The sequence below is a fragment of the Perissodus microlepis genome, chromosome 1 (genome assembly GCF_051167445.1).
Source record: "Perissodus microlepis isolate ML-2025 ecotype Zambia chromosome 1, ASM5116744v1, whole genome shotgun sequence".
NCBI lineage: Eukaryota > Metazoa > Chordata > Actinopteri > Cichliformes > Cichlidae > Perissodus > Perissodus microlepis.
In genome coordinates, this window is record NC_140461.1 from 11,456,154 (window position 1) to 11,469,807 (window position 13,654).

At 38.1% G+C, this 13,654-nt stretch overlaps 1 protein-coding gene across 3 annotated transcripts in view; it reads right to left on the reverse strand.

Annotated features, from left to right (window-relative positions):
- Window positions 1–5,056: 5,056 nt before the first annotated feature.
- unc13c (unc-13 homolog C (C. elegans)) overlaps window positions 5,057–13,654 on the reverse strand; it is a 115,280-nt gene continuing 106,682 nt past the window's right edge. For all 3 annotated transcript variants that reach the window (XM_084929933.1, XM_084929926.1, XM_084929938.1), the window contains 4 exons: window positions 13,402–13,549; window positions 10,525–10,617; window positions 8,665–8,824; window positions 5,057–6,738 (listed from right to left, as the gene is read on the reverse strand). In XM_084929933.1, the coding sequence (XP_084786059.1) occupies window positions 6,453–6,738; window positions 8,665–8,824; window positions 10,525–10,617; window positions 13,402–13,549 (687 nt within the window). In that variant the 3' untranslated portion in view covers window positions 5,057–6,452. The remainder of the gene's footprint in view (window positions 6,739–8,664; window positions 8,825–10,524; window positions 10,618–13,401; window positions 13,550–13,654) is intronic.

Below are 13,654 nucleotides of genomic sequence, written 5' to 3' on the forward strand. Positions count from 1 at the left end.
ACTTTTTTGCAATGTATGTCATTACTATGCACTTAATGCATACATACTATTAAAATTTGGGCTGTACTGGTTGTATTGATGTATATCAACTTGAAATGCTCCCAAAAATGGCACTACAGCATGTAAAAATATAAAGTAAGCTCTGGCGGACTTGGTTCTATGGTAGGTCTTAAAGGGTTAAGTGTGGACGAGGAATACAGAGTTCGTCAGGCAACGTCAAAGGTATGTGCCTTTTTTCACATCACGCTGTGCGCCACGTTATTGTTTACATGAGATGAATTGCAAATAGAGACAAAATACTGTTAATCTTACTATCTTCAGGTTTTACATGCTTATATGTACACACGCAGTTACTGTCCCTCCATTTAGAAAGGCAGAGGCGTCATGGTGTGATTATTTTACCTGTAGTTGTTTTTTTCCTGTGTAATAATATTCAACATTGCTATCAATACATTTTTCAAAAAATGCCTCTCTGTGCAAAATGGGTTTAAAAACATAAACAGCTGTAGGATACTGTTTGTCCGTGATTTAGACGGGGAACAAATTAGGGCAGGATCAACCTAATATTATGTAGAAAGAGCTAACATTTCCAAAATGTCAGGAGTAGTTAGTCATTACAAGACGTGTTTGTGAACTAAAAATCAAGAATGTGGGATACTGTTTGTCCCTGATTTGGAGAGCCCAGCTCGTGCTACCATGCAGGGAAAACCAATTATGCAGGGGAGACCTACCTTGGCACTTATGCAGGTGAAACCAAAGGGAAGATATGCTTCACCATATTTTCTAGTCTTTGGCTTGGAAGGAAGTTGGTTTCAGCTATGCTTCATCTCCTGCTTTGCCTTTGTGTGGGAGCCCCGTGCTAGCAGTGTCCAAGCTTTTTTTTTCTCTTTTCATACCGCCCCCGCCCCCCTGCAAAGGCCCCACACTTTGGGAAGCTCTGCATTAATGGTTTAGAAAAAGACTCCAAATAAATATCAGTGGTACTGAAAGTAGCTGTACATAATGTTATGTCTGTGAGATGATTTTGAGTAATTTTTTCTCTAATGGCTAAAATTCTATTTGTGGATAAATTCACATGGCTTGCAATGCTGTGAGCGGCTGGGTGTTTTACAAGTTGTTGAAATGATGAACACTCATGTCACTGGTTCAGTCAGTGGAAACGCTGGCGAGGCGACAATGCAGGTGGAGCTAGCCGCTAAGCATCGGGAGCAGGCTGCGGTACTTCAACAATATTTACCAAGTTCTGGACAAAAGCACTAAAATGTGGCTAAAATGTGTCTTACAGTCTTGAGAATTTCATGTAGTTATTTCTGGTCATTAAGGGGGGCAGATCTTGACCCATGTGCCTGAAGGCCTGCAATCGTTCATGGTATGAAGATAAAATATAGATGACTTTATTAAATATACTAATAGCTACTATTGTTTTCCCTGTACATACAAATTCCAAGCTCTTACAGGTTTCCCTGATTAAAGATCTAATATCTGAATATGATGGGCATCAAGTATTTCTCAGAATTCCTTATAGGTTTGCAACAAACAGTGAGCTCAGAACTAATGACAAAATACATCCAAATATTATTTACCCTCGGGGCTACATAATGTTTGGACCATTAAGATCAAAATAGCTAAATTTATTCACAGACATGCCTTCAGTAACATATTGAGCTTAGTTTGCATTCATACAAACTAGATTGATAAATATTTAAATAAGCATTTCCCCCGGGAGGACTCATTTGCTCCCCTTTTCTGTTTAACTATACTTTATATATACTCATATTTTTATTTTGTGCTGTAGTGCAGTATTGCCTTTAATTTATGTTTTATAGATCATGGTGAAGTTGTATTTCTAGCAATATAAAGTCATTTTAGAAGGTTTGTATCATGAATTAACTCTTTTAGTATACAGTTTGCCAAAAGGTTAAAATCACTTCATTTTGGATCTTCTATGTGATTTAAAATCAAAATCCATGCTGTGAGTGAACAATCCTTCCCTAAAGGGGAGCTGTTCAATCTCCCCCTGAAGAACAAACTGGGGAAGATTGCTTTGAAGGACACACACAAGTCCAGGTTGGATTCTTCATGCCTGCCAGGCTGTCACTCATATATAACAGCTGGCAGCATTACATTATCCCACAGATGGACCTGTTTCTGTGAACTGGAAAATGCATCCTCCTCTTGCTGATCTTTACTGCTGTTTTACCCACCTGTCACCTGCTCAATTAGTCGTGCCTGGAATACATTTAGCCTGTATTTTCACTGATTTAATCCAACAAGAAAGTCATGATCTTGCCATAAATTATATCTACCACTTTCTCACGGAGCATCAGTTCGTGTTTTGCAGCAAGCTGCAGATCATCCAAAATTCCCTGGAGGGGCTGGCAGTATGTAAAGGAGTGGTCAAAGTTGTGCATGTGTATTTTACATCTTGATAGCTCCACTGTAGGATGAGTGAGGTTAGTGTTTCATATAAGTGAAATCAGCAGTGTTTTCCTTCCCTGACACATTTTACCCCTCTAGTTTTTCCTCTTTCCTTTGCTTCTTGTTTCTTTGGTTACATGGAAAGAAAATAATCTGGCATGACTGGAATGGTTTCAATGATGGAAGTCTTCTGTAAAAAATGTAGACATAGTTTCAGGTGAGGTGGAGAATGGGATGATTTGCACTTTATTTTAGAAGATAATGATGAAATTTCCTGCAACATTTCAGACACACTTTTAAAACAAAAACTTTGTGACATCAAACTATTAGCTCCAGTATATTAAAAGGCATCTTATAGTTGTTTTTAGGGAATATGATCAATTTTAGTTTGTAAAAACTACATTCTCAGCTTCTCACAGTGTTTAATTTACTAGCAATATTTAGCTTGCTAAAAATAGTATCCATAAAGAATGCTACGAGACATAAAAATCATAAATGTGTCATTATTAATGAGTAATGAACTCCCAGTGGAGTATATGTTATTTTTCAAACACAAAGTGTCACCACGCCCATGTGAAAGAATTTTATTGATCCTCTAAATGTATAATAGAAATGTTCTAGCTCTAAAAATAACCTCTGCATATTCCCATTTCCTGACATTCTTCACTCTTTATCTTTATTTCTCTATCCTTTGTATGTCCCTTGATACCTCTTACATATTTCTTTCTTTGGCCATTCCCGTATAACTGAACTACAGATTTCAAGAAAAGTGTGACACTGACAAATGGACTTACTTTGTGTAGCCCTCTTATGTCCTGGTTCCAGGCGATTAGATGCACTGTGTGGGCTTTAGACCAAAGGACCGGCTTAGACAAGAATAATCAGAGGTAGTTTTTCAAAAGCATAATTGAATGACATTTTGAATGACAGTTATACAGTATGTAGCTTCTTTTACGTCTTGCCCATGTTATATAAGACAGAAATACAGATAGCCCACAGATAAATGCATAAATATGGCATTATGGGTTTGCCAAGTGACATGCTTTAGTGAGATGATTTCCTCTAGATGTGCGATTCTTCTTGTGGGTGTCAAGTAAGTAGAGCATAACAGATCTGAAAACACTCATGTCATGCACCATGAAATACAAAGTAAAGTCTTCATGCTGTGTGGGAGGATTTGAAGGTGTTTTTAAAGAAAAATGATGAGAAGGGTGTATATCTTTAATCACGTGTCAGCTTTGTAACTCTGCCGTGTGCAAATGTCAATCTGAAGTCTGTATAGTAGGTAGGGAGAATGTGAAGAAGGCCTTGAAACGTTCAATTGGCAGCAAAGTGTAGCTCTCACCTTGAAACCTCTCACCATGAAAATCATACTTTTAGGTCTCCCATTTGTTTAAACTAGAACACATGCCTTATGGCTGTATGCCTTTGCATGGTTCCAATTACATCCATTCCTGTCCAGATCCATTTTTATGTATTAAACAGTTAAAGGGAATTTAGTAAAAAGGTATTAATGTAAAATGGAACTTCAGTATTACAAGTCTGACTGATATCAGTGCTGCCATAAATGTGCTTCATGACTCCTTGAAATGGGGACAGTACATGCTGATGTTATTGTCACTGGATGCTGACCTCTGATATTTTGGTATCGGCGTCATAACTTCATGACTTCAATATTATTATAAAAAATTGTGTGAAATTGACCTTAATTGGTATATGAATTGTTAAATGAATTTGGGAGTTGATTTTTAACTAATCTAATCAGCTAATATCAGAACATTTGCCATTTGTGCCAAATTTGAAGAAGTTCCTTCAGTAAATATCACATTCATTAGAGCTGGACTTTTAAAACATAATGCTTCCAGCTGTGCCTGCACCTATGAGGAGGAGTTAAAAATATACCTCTCCTATAAGGCGCTATACTAAATCTTCAGAAAAGATCTGCTTCCACTGTAGCAGTTTAGTAGCAGTTGTTTCTCCCTCATTGGTGACTGTGTCTGAGTACACAGTTGAGGACTGTGCCTTTAAACAGCATTATAGCTCCGCAACTGTTAAATTTATGAATATACCTAGTTCTCTGCCAAAACACACATGACAAGCTGGAAAAGGAAAAGACTGAATGTAGCCACTGCGTCAGTATTTAGTCCTCAAGTAACCAAGCTGTTTATAGAATAAAATGACCAAGGCGGTTAGTTTATGGCCTCACTTACGCAGAAATGGTTATTTTTAAATGGTCTATTTGTGTTTATCACTTTATTACTTTTTCTTTTATCCGTGACAGATATGGTGACATATTCTGATGTAATGAATTATGATTTCTAAACTTTTTTATGCAAAAAGAATCTTTGGCATCTCTGTTCCACCAGACCTTTATGCCACACACTTGGCTGTTTTAGAAAGGATGTGTTTAGTTGGCAGTTGAGTTGCATTGTGGATACTGTAGGCATCATGTTATGAGTTTTATAAAAACGTGTGTTACGGATATAAAAATATCTCAGAGCCAGCTCCATTAAGTTTGTTCCTTTTTTGACTGCGAAATAAAATGCATGCAGAAGCCCTTTAAGGGGTAATGTAATTTCCATGGTGGTTATGATGGATAAAAGGGAAGCTTACTGGACAATTTCCAAAAGGACCCGGATATTTTAACACATTTGCACATACTTTATGCACATAGAAGAAAAGTAGACTTTTGTACAATATCTCACTAAATATATTTACATGACATACAATTCGCCATCAGTGCAATACATAGGAATGTTGCATATTTACCAAATGTTAGACTCTTTCCTTTATGAAGAAAAATAATTCCAATGACAGAAGCTGATAAAACTAATGTGTAAAGTAACATGTGCAACTTTCGTATCGGTTAACAGCTTCACATTAAATAAAAAAAATAAAATCTTAGTACCACCCTATCAACAATCAAATATTAAGCATTGAAAAAGTAAAGATCACATGTACATATATATCTTCATACATGTAATGGATTGCTTTTGTACAAATACTTTATATAACTTTGGCAGTTTATCAGGAACAAAGTTATCGGAAAAATATGAAACAATAATATCAAACTGTCAGCAATGTCATGTAAGCTTGCCTTCCAAAGCTCATGTTCACAGTGGTCATTCAGAAAGGTTGGAAGCCGATGGCATAAAAACCAAGAACAAAAAGCCAAAGAAAAAGAAAACATTTCCATCCTTTCTGCTAGGACTGTTAGCACTGGAGGCTGTCTTCATTGTTGTCATGGTTATAAAATTACAAACACCTATGAAGGTTTAGATAGCAGTCATCGCCATTTAAAAAAACATGGTCTATTTTCAGGTCGACTTAAAATACAAACAGTTTGAAGGCAAGGGGACAGGACCCTGCTCAGCGGTCACTGTGGAATCATGGGAGAGACATGACCGAGAAGAGGACATGCACATCAGTGCTGTGTGGAAGCACGTGAGGCCAAAGAACGAGGGTGCAAAATGAACGAATTTGCAACAATCGAAACGCCACATGGTCAGAAAATGACTTACACCAGACAAAATAATCGAGCAAATGTCAAACATACTAAGTTCACCATAATTCATATACGTTGATTTTGTTCTTTTTTTTCCACTGGTTTGGCACTTTATTGGAACAAATCTCTGTTCAAAAAGACTAATGTTGTACAAAAGGTATCATGTCTCATTAACATAACTCGTAGAATATAGTACTTAATAGTAAGCATACGGTAAGTAAACACTTGTACATACTGTAGTTTTAAAATGAACATTCCAACAGATGTTTTACGCACATGCACAAAAACAAACAAACAAACACAACTTTCTCTCTCTCACTCTCTCTCTCTCTCTTTGCTGCCTCGCCACAATTGGGCCTCCTCCATTTCTCTTTGGACAATCTTATTCTCCTTCTGAGTGATCCTCTATCCCGAAAGAACAACTGTTGCTACTGCTCTTTCTCATCTTCCATCTTTCCCTCGCTATCATTTACCTAAGACAACACAACTCATTTAATACTGTGGGGTTTTTTTTTTTTTTTGCTCCACGTTATGACACTTCCTCCGTCGAGCGCGTGTCTGTCTTGAGACGCACAAACTCTTTGGCCACCTCGTCGTTGGTCCTTTGAGAGAGTATCCTCATGATGGTGATGCCCGTTTCGTCCATGGAGATGCTCTTCACCAGCGGGTAGCAGGCGGCGCAGCTGCCCTTGTCTGCCAGCTCTTTGAGAGGGATGACGGTCATGCCAATGATGCGGTCCTCACGGGCAAAGCAGTAGTCCTTCACTGAGACATGGAGCTCATAGGCCTCTGGACCGTGTTCGTTACTCAGAACACTGAGAAAAATGACAAGGATGAGGTTGGGTTGTGACTTAGAAAAAAATTAGACATGAACAGAATTAAAAAGTAGTCCTAAATCCTACTTTTAAAACAACCATCATGGGTAATGAAAATTTACATCACAGGCAGTGAGAGGGTGTCTGAGTGTCACTTAAAAGTACATGAAACTAACCTGAATGCACTTTTTTCCTATTATCATATAAGCTTAATAAGTGTTCCTGTCAGGAACTGTACAAGAATGTGAACGAACTGCTGACATTTGGCTTTGTTTACAGCTGAATATAGCCTGTCAGTAAACAAGTCTGGCATGGTGACATTTCCACGGTGAAAAGCCTCCTTACTGTATGCGTGGCAATCATGAGAAACCCAATTATGTTTTGTGAGGGAAATTAATGTATCTATTCAAAAGAGCAATTATTCTGAGCTTTTTTTTTAGGCTTTTTTCTAATTATCCACAGAAACCTGTGGCTTCTTGAACTTCAAATGACAATGCTTGGGCATTGTCATTTGAATTTCAAGAAGCCATATGAATATATATGCAGACATCACAATGTGTGCTGCTAATGCTAAGATCACTCCAGATCTATGACTTGGCTGAGTGGGCCTGACTCTGAGAAATACAATGCTTAAAATTGTCATGCTAAAACAGTTGCTTGATTTGCTTTTATTACAAAAATAATGCTGCTTAATAATGAACATTCTAAGGTTAGAAAAGTAAGGTGTTACAGGTACTATTAAGCATATAGATTTCTGCTGCTTTCTTTGTAGTGTGCAGCAATCTCAGTTGTTAAAAATGAAGGTAATATGCCAAAAACTGCAGTTTGTTGAATAGCCACCTGAGACCTGAAGTTCCCAACTTTAAAACAGAAATAAACACGTAGAACCTGGAACTTGGTTATTTATTTATTTATTTTTGGTGTCTCTGCAGCTTATTTCCCCTACATGGGACATTTTTATTATTATAGATGACTGATGGTGTGGACTGAACAGGGACAGGACTGTCATTCTGGCGTTCAGTTTAAAAAGGAAAAACCTGATAAATAATATGGCTCACTGTGTAGTTCATTTTACTGATAGACTGTGCAACAAAAGTAACATTTTTCATTATGTAAATTTTGGACAAATTATTAGCATTCGTCACTGTGTGATGCAGAAATATAGTATATAAAAGATATAGCCACTGTGATGGACATGACTAACACATAGTGTATCTGACAGAGAAACTAAGGGACACTGCTGCTCATTGCTGCTCAAGTTGTAAATTGTAAGTTATTAGTCATCCATTATCTTTTCTGAATCTTAGATTGACCATGAGTTATCAAATGGGCTTCATGTTCTTTTAAGTATGATTGGAAACTAGCAATCAAGGACATGAAGTCTTCCCAAAAGTGTTGACTGAGGTCCCTGAGCAAGGGAGCCAAGGGCTAAGTTCACTTACACCTCTGTATAACAAGAATCTTTGTGTTATCCCCTGCTGGCCATTAAAAATAATGCAGGTTTCAGGGGCTTCAGCACTGGCTTCACTTTACAGACCTCAAAGCTCCAGCTACCTTTTATATTGTATATAGATGCACCCTAGTTATCTAGGCTAGTTAACATTTGCTATTTGATAACTTAATACTGAGACCTGTTGTCCAAACACAACTCTGCCAAAAATATCTTTTGAAAGAGTAGACCACAAAACAATAGGTGACATTACAGTTCCAGGATGCATCCATATTTTATTTACACTGTGTTTGTAGTTTGCAGATAGCACACCGATTTCTGATTTAAAAGCAAATATATGAAGTATATTATTATTAATGACAGTAATAGAAAAAATGACACTAAATTAAAGAATATTACAATATTACAAGAAGTGAATAAAATTGTGAGCAATTTTATTCACTTCTTTAACTGACGAGGAGGACACAGATACTTACTACTGGAATGTTTCATTGTACTTTGGTGACCAATTGTTATTCTTGGTCTTGGTGCTGAATTTGCGTTTCTTGTCAGCCAGATGTGGACCCACAGCATTGACTTCTACAAATGGCCGGAACATGGCGTTGGTTTGCCAGATGAGGTTGTTCACTCCGACCACTGAGAAACGCAGAGGAAATAATGATCTCATTCATTACGACATGGACACAGGTACAAGAAAGGAAAGTCCACTAATTCTGCCAAAAAATATTGTGTATTCCAAACTCAGTTTCTATTTTTGGACCTGTATTTATCTTGTTCCCACAGATAAACGGCTAAATGTAGAAAATGTCACGTTAAACTGAGATACCGTCGGAGCAAGCATAACAGAGCCTGATTACAGAAACATTTCCAGCTATCTGCAGCATTAATGGTAAACATCTCTGCGTGTTAGTGCCTATGAATCAGCCTGCAAAGATTTCTTTTCATACTCACTCTTCTGCACTGAAATTCAAATAACGAGTAAATCCACAGTGAAGAAGACCAGAGACATCGACTGACATGCAGCGTCAGTAAACCATAATGATGTGGCAGCATGCTGGATTTTCTGTGTGAGCTGCCAAATTTAAATTCAGGAAATGCAGAAAAAATTTAATCAAAAGCTAAACTGTGACTCGTGTAATGATGGCTTTTCCTGTTTGTGTTGCTTTGCTCTCATGTTTTTAGTTTCTCTAATGCCTATGGTGCTTTAGGGGGGAGGTAGGTTTAGATACAGTTTAAGGAAATAAGGAGGCTCACAGTGAATTAAAAGAAATAAATCTCTGGAGAAATTCTGTAATGATAAAGCAAAGAACTAATAAACACCCAACCTTTGAGCCAGCTGTACATGCATAGCTGAACTTGACTTGTCTTACCTGTGTAGTAGCAGACCTATGTATTTTCCAGTTTATAGTTATTACAGTATACAAGTATCAATCTTTTTTTTTTCAGCTATCCCCTAATTACAGTGACTTTGTACTGTGCTCTAGCAGGATGTAATTTTGAAGTACAATAGAAGTATAACTTGCAGGGATAACAATGCAGTTTTAGGACACTGTTTTGGTAAAAGGCTTTTCAGGTGCATTGTTTTTTAAAAAAAATCATACTGGCAAATGCAGACGATTTGAAAGAATGAAACTATTAAAGAGTAAGGTAATTAAATTTGGACGATCAAATAACAACTGAATTAGTTTTAAAAAAGTTATTTTTTGCAATTGTCTTTTGCTTAAGTTTGATTACATAATAAAATTTCCTTTGTTTTTATCAATGTCTTGTAGTATGTAATGCTCTACTACTACCAGAAGGTGGTGATAATGTATCTATAAGCTGTTTGCCAACAACCATGAAACAACACAACATAGAAGAAGAATGTTACTAACACTTAAACAGGAGACACACATAAAGGCCAAAACTATTGCCCCTTGTGAAATTGCATGGAACTGCTTAAAAAGTTAATGGAAAATAAGGTCAAGTGCAAAGTCTGGTTGACTCCAAATATGCACGGTCATTTGAAAGCTTAGAAGAATGATTGAATAATACCTATAGTACCTAGTGGAATCGACAACAACAGCTATTACAAATATGACAATACTGCATCAATCCCGACACTGTCATGCATAAAACACCTGATTTTCTATTTAATTACAATAAGAAACAACATATCAAAAGGTAATTTCCTTATTCTCTGATTTTGAAGGCGCTCCAAGAACATGCAGATGTGCTGCTGATGGCCCCTGCAGCCCAGTTGCACAGATGAGATAGATTTTTGTGAATATTTGCAGGTGTGAACAGATTTGACTAGAAATAACAAAAAGCAGGTTTGAGTATAGGAAAAAGCTCACCCTTCACGCTGACTTTGTGCTCTCCAGTGCCAGGGTGAGAGATGAGATTCACTTGCATCGACACCTCCCCCACTGATCCGTTGGATGACTGACCTGGACACACACCAAAACAGCAACAGGAGAATTGGAAAGAGGCGTAATGAAAATCAGAAAGAATGGAGGAGCAGCAGTGAGGAAGCAGGGAGAGAAATACAGAGATCAGGAACCCGAAATAAAAGAGATGGAGACCGAAAAAAGAGAGAGAGAGAGGGAGGATGCGAGGACAGATGCAAAACTGTGAAGACAACTATCTGTGTACCTGGTGAATCCAAAGATTGATCCAAAAAGCTGTGTATAAACACATGAGCGTGTCAGAACTAAAAGAGAAAAAACAGACCTAAGGAAAACAGTAAGAGAGTAGACTTGTTTTCACTCTCATGGCACCCCAGTAGCAAGCAAAGCCAGAGTTTCCTTTAGCTCCAGGCTAAACAAGAATAACAACAAGTAAAAAAAAAATAGAAACATGAAATAATCTGTCTGGTTTGAGGGCCGTGAAAAAGGCACATGTTGTGAAGGAATCCACTAAATAAATAATGTTCTACATGCTGAAATCAACAACGTCTTAGCTCAAGTGAAAACACTGGATTTAACTCCATGGAAACACACTATGAATGCTATGCAACAGAAAGGAAATAGATGAGGCAAAGGGAATGCATGAATATAAAGGAGGACTCTGCTCAGTTGCTGTGCAGCATCATTAACGTGTCACTCAGTCAGAGACGAACAATTAGAATGGATTGCTGACCATGTTACATACTGTCTGATGTAGGGAGCCCTGCTCATTTCAGCTGCTTCATGTTTAAGCCAGCCAGGAGCAAGTAGACGTTGAACACTACTTAATGTAGAGGCATGTTGATCCAATAGCTAATCAATACATGCCAAACATGCAGCACCCGTTGTGGCTGGTAATGGGGAAACAAGCCTTGAGATTTATTGTAATGAAGCCCCAGGAAGCCGATAGAGAACTAAGAAACTGCAGCACAATGAAGTCCTGAACTTGTGAGAACACACAGCAATGCCACTGCATGGTCACTTTAGCTATCAGTGTAAAAACCATTAGACATTATGATATGTTGTGCATTTATGAAAAAAAAATATACCGGTGTACTCAACAGATACTAGAAAAGGAATTCTGAGAGACGTGGAAGCTCAAAGTGTGAAGAAGACAAATGGTACATGTTGAAGATAAAAGAAAGCAGGGATAGATAAAAACCAAGGTGGCAGCGAGTAGGCCTTAGGATCAGATTAAGTGAGGAAAATGCAGATAAGAAAGGTGAGTTGTCTGCATTAATTGACAAAGACTTGCTCTTAAATTCCCAGATATTTTCCACTGTCAAACAAGACGTTACGCTTAGCCTACACCGATTGACATTTCAACACACGAATACTACATAACCAAAAAACTGCAAAATATTCATGCGAGATTACTGTAAGCTAGACACCCTCAGCCCCCACTCAACAAAGAGACACATGTATGCTTCCGAGAGCAGGCTTGGCAGGATTAAACTGGTACATGCCGTGGTCTAAATATGTCGTTCTCAGAGCACAGGGGTTGGTGATTAATGAAACTGTGTCCACTGTGCTACATCAAGCATCATCTCCACATTCTTTAATTTTTGACCCCAACCAGCTCACTACTTCCACTTAAAGACAGAACATTAGGCCACCTCAGATAAAAAGCAAAAACGTGGTGTGAAATTGCGGGTGGAGCTAGAATGGGATGAGAGATGTAACGCGGGTGGAAGAAGAGAAACACATCAAGCAATCTGAAAATAGCACACAGCGAAACACTGTGCATCTATGCCCATCTGCCACTCAGGGAAAACGGCAATGCTGGTTGGCCTGCTGGCTGCCGAGCTTTTTCCTACAGGCTTTCAGTTTCCTGCTGCCTGCTATGCAGTGTTCTACAAGGCTGAGCACACTGAGGGAACCGGGAGCTTAAAGCTTCAACGCCCTGCCGGGTTGAATTCCCTCTTGAGCATCTCTGGATACCTGAAGGTATTTCCGCCTTATTACAGAGAAGAAAATCCAAATAAAGACGGATGAGTCAACAACATATACAAGTGTGCCAGAGATGCCGGAAAGAAGGAGTGAGGCGACTGCACAAAAGAGAATATATGGATTTACATAGCAAATACTGTATATCGTATTTATCCTGACAGTGTTTTTTTATGCATTGTTAATGAGAGAGTGAAGGGAAAAGAGCATGAGAGCAATTAAGCCCTTAAGCATACAGGATGAAAAGGCCAAAGATACTGTTGCTGTTTGTTTGTTTTTAAAGTTATTTACAGTGAAAGAGGCACAGTGCTCCTACAGTGATGAGATAAATGCAATTGCAGCAATGTTCACTGTGCATTTAAGCTGATAGGAAATAAAGTAAAAAAAGAGGCATCTTCAGAACACATTTACAGCAATATATATGGGGTAAATACTGATGGGAAACACCATAATGTTAAGGTTAAATAAAGTATTACAACTCCGAAATGTTGCAGACAAATCAGATATTAACTGTAAATTACAGCAACAAATATGTTGTGAATAAACTGTTTTGCTACAAGTGTAATCAGTCGTCATAAAAATATGTTTATTCACTTCTGCCTAGGTGCTAAAATATAGCTTCACAATAGAATGACCAATCTGTCTTTTTTCACGCCTTTGCTGGCACTCTCACTGTGTTTTTATAGATGCTTTCTGTAAAAGTGAAGATGCCCAAGCAAGGCAGAGAGAATACAGAGTATAGCTCTAAAGACAAAAGTTTTCCAGCATTTGAATGCTGAAATAACTCCATTCCCTCCCAAACTGAAACCCAACTGAGCCTGACCATAGCTAGGTGCTTACCTTGAGAGGTTTGGGTGCATATATATTTCTTGATCAAGGCATCTGTAGGTTGAGTGTAAAGGCTGAGAGCATATTTGAGGGACTTCATATCAGGGCTTTTTTCAAGGAAAGTTTTCTTCAGGCCATTTCCTCCAGCATGGAAGTATTGCTATAAGAAAAGAAAGAGGAGTTAACTTCCAGATGACTCCAAGAATGTTTTCCAGGAAGGGATCCTCTGTTGAGTTCATACACATCAGCAAGTTTCAGTTGGCAG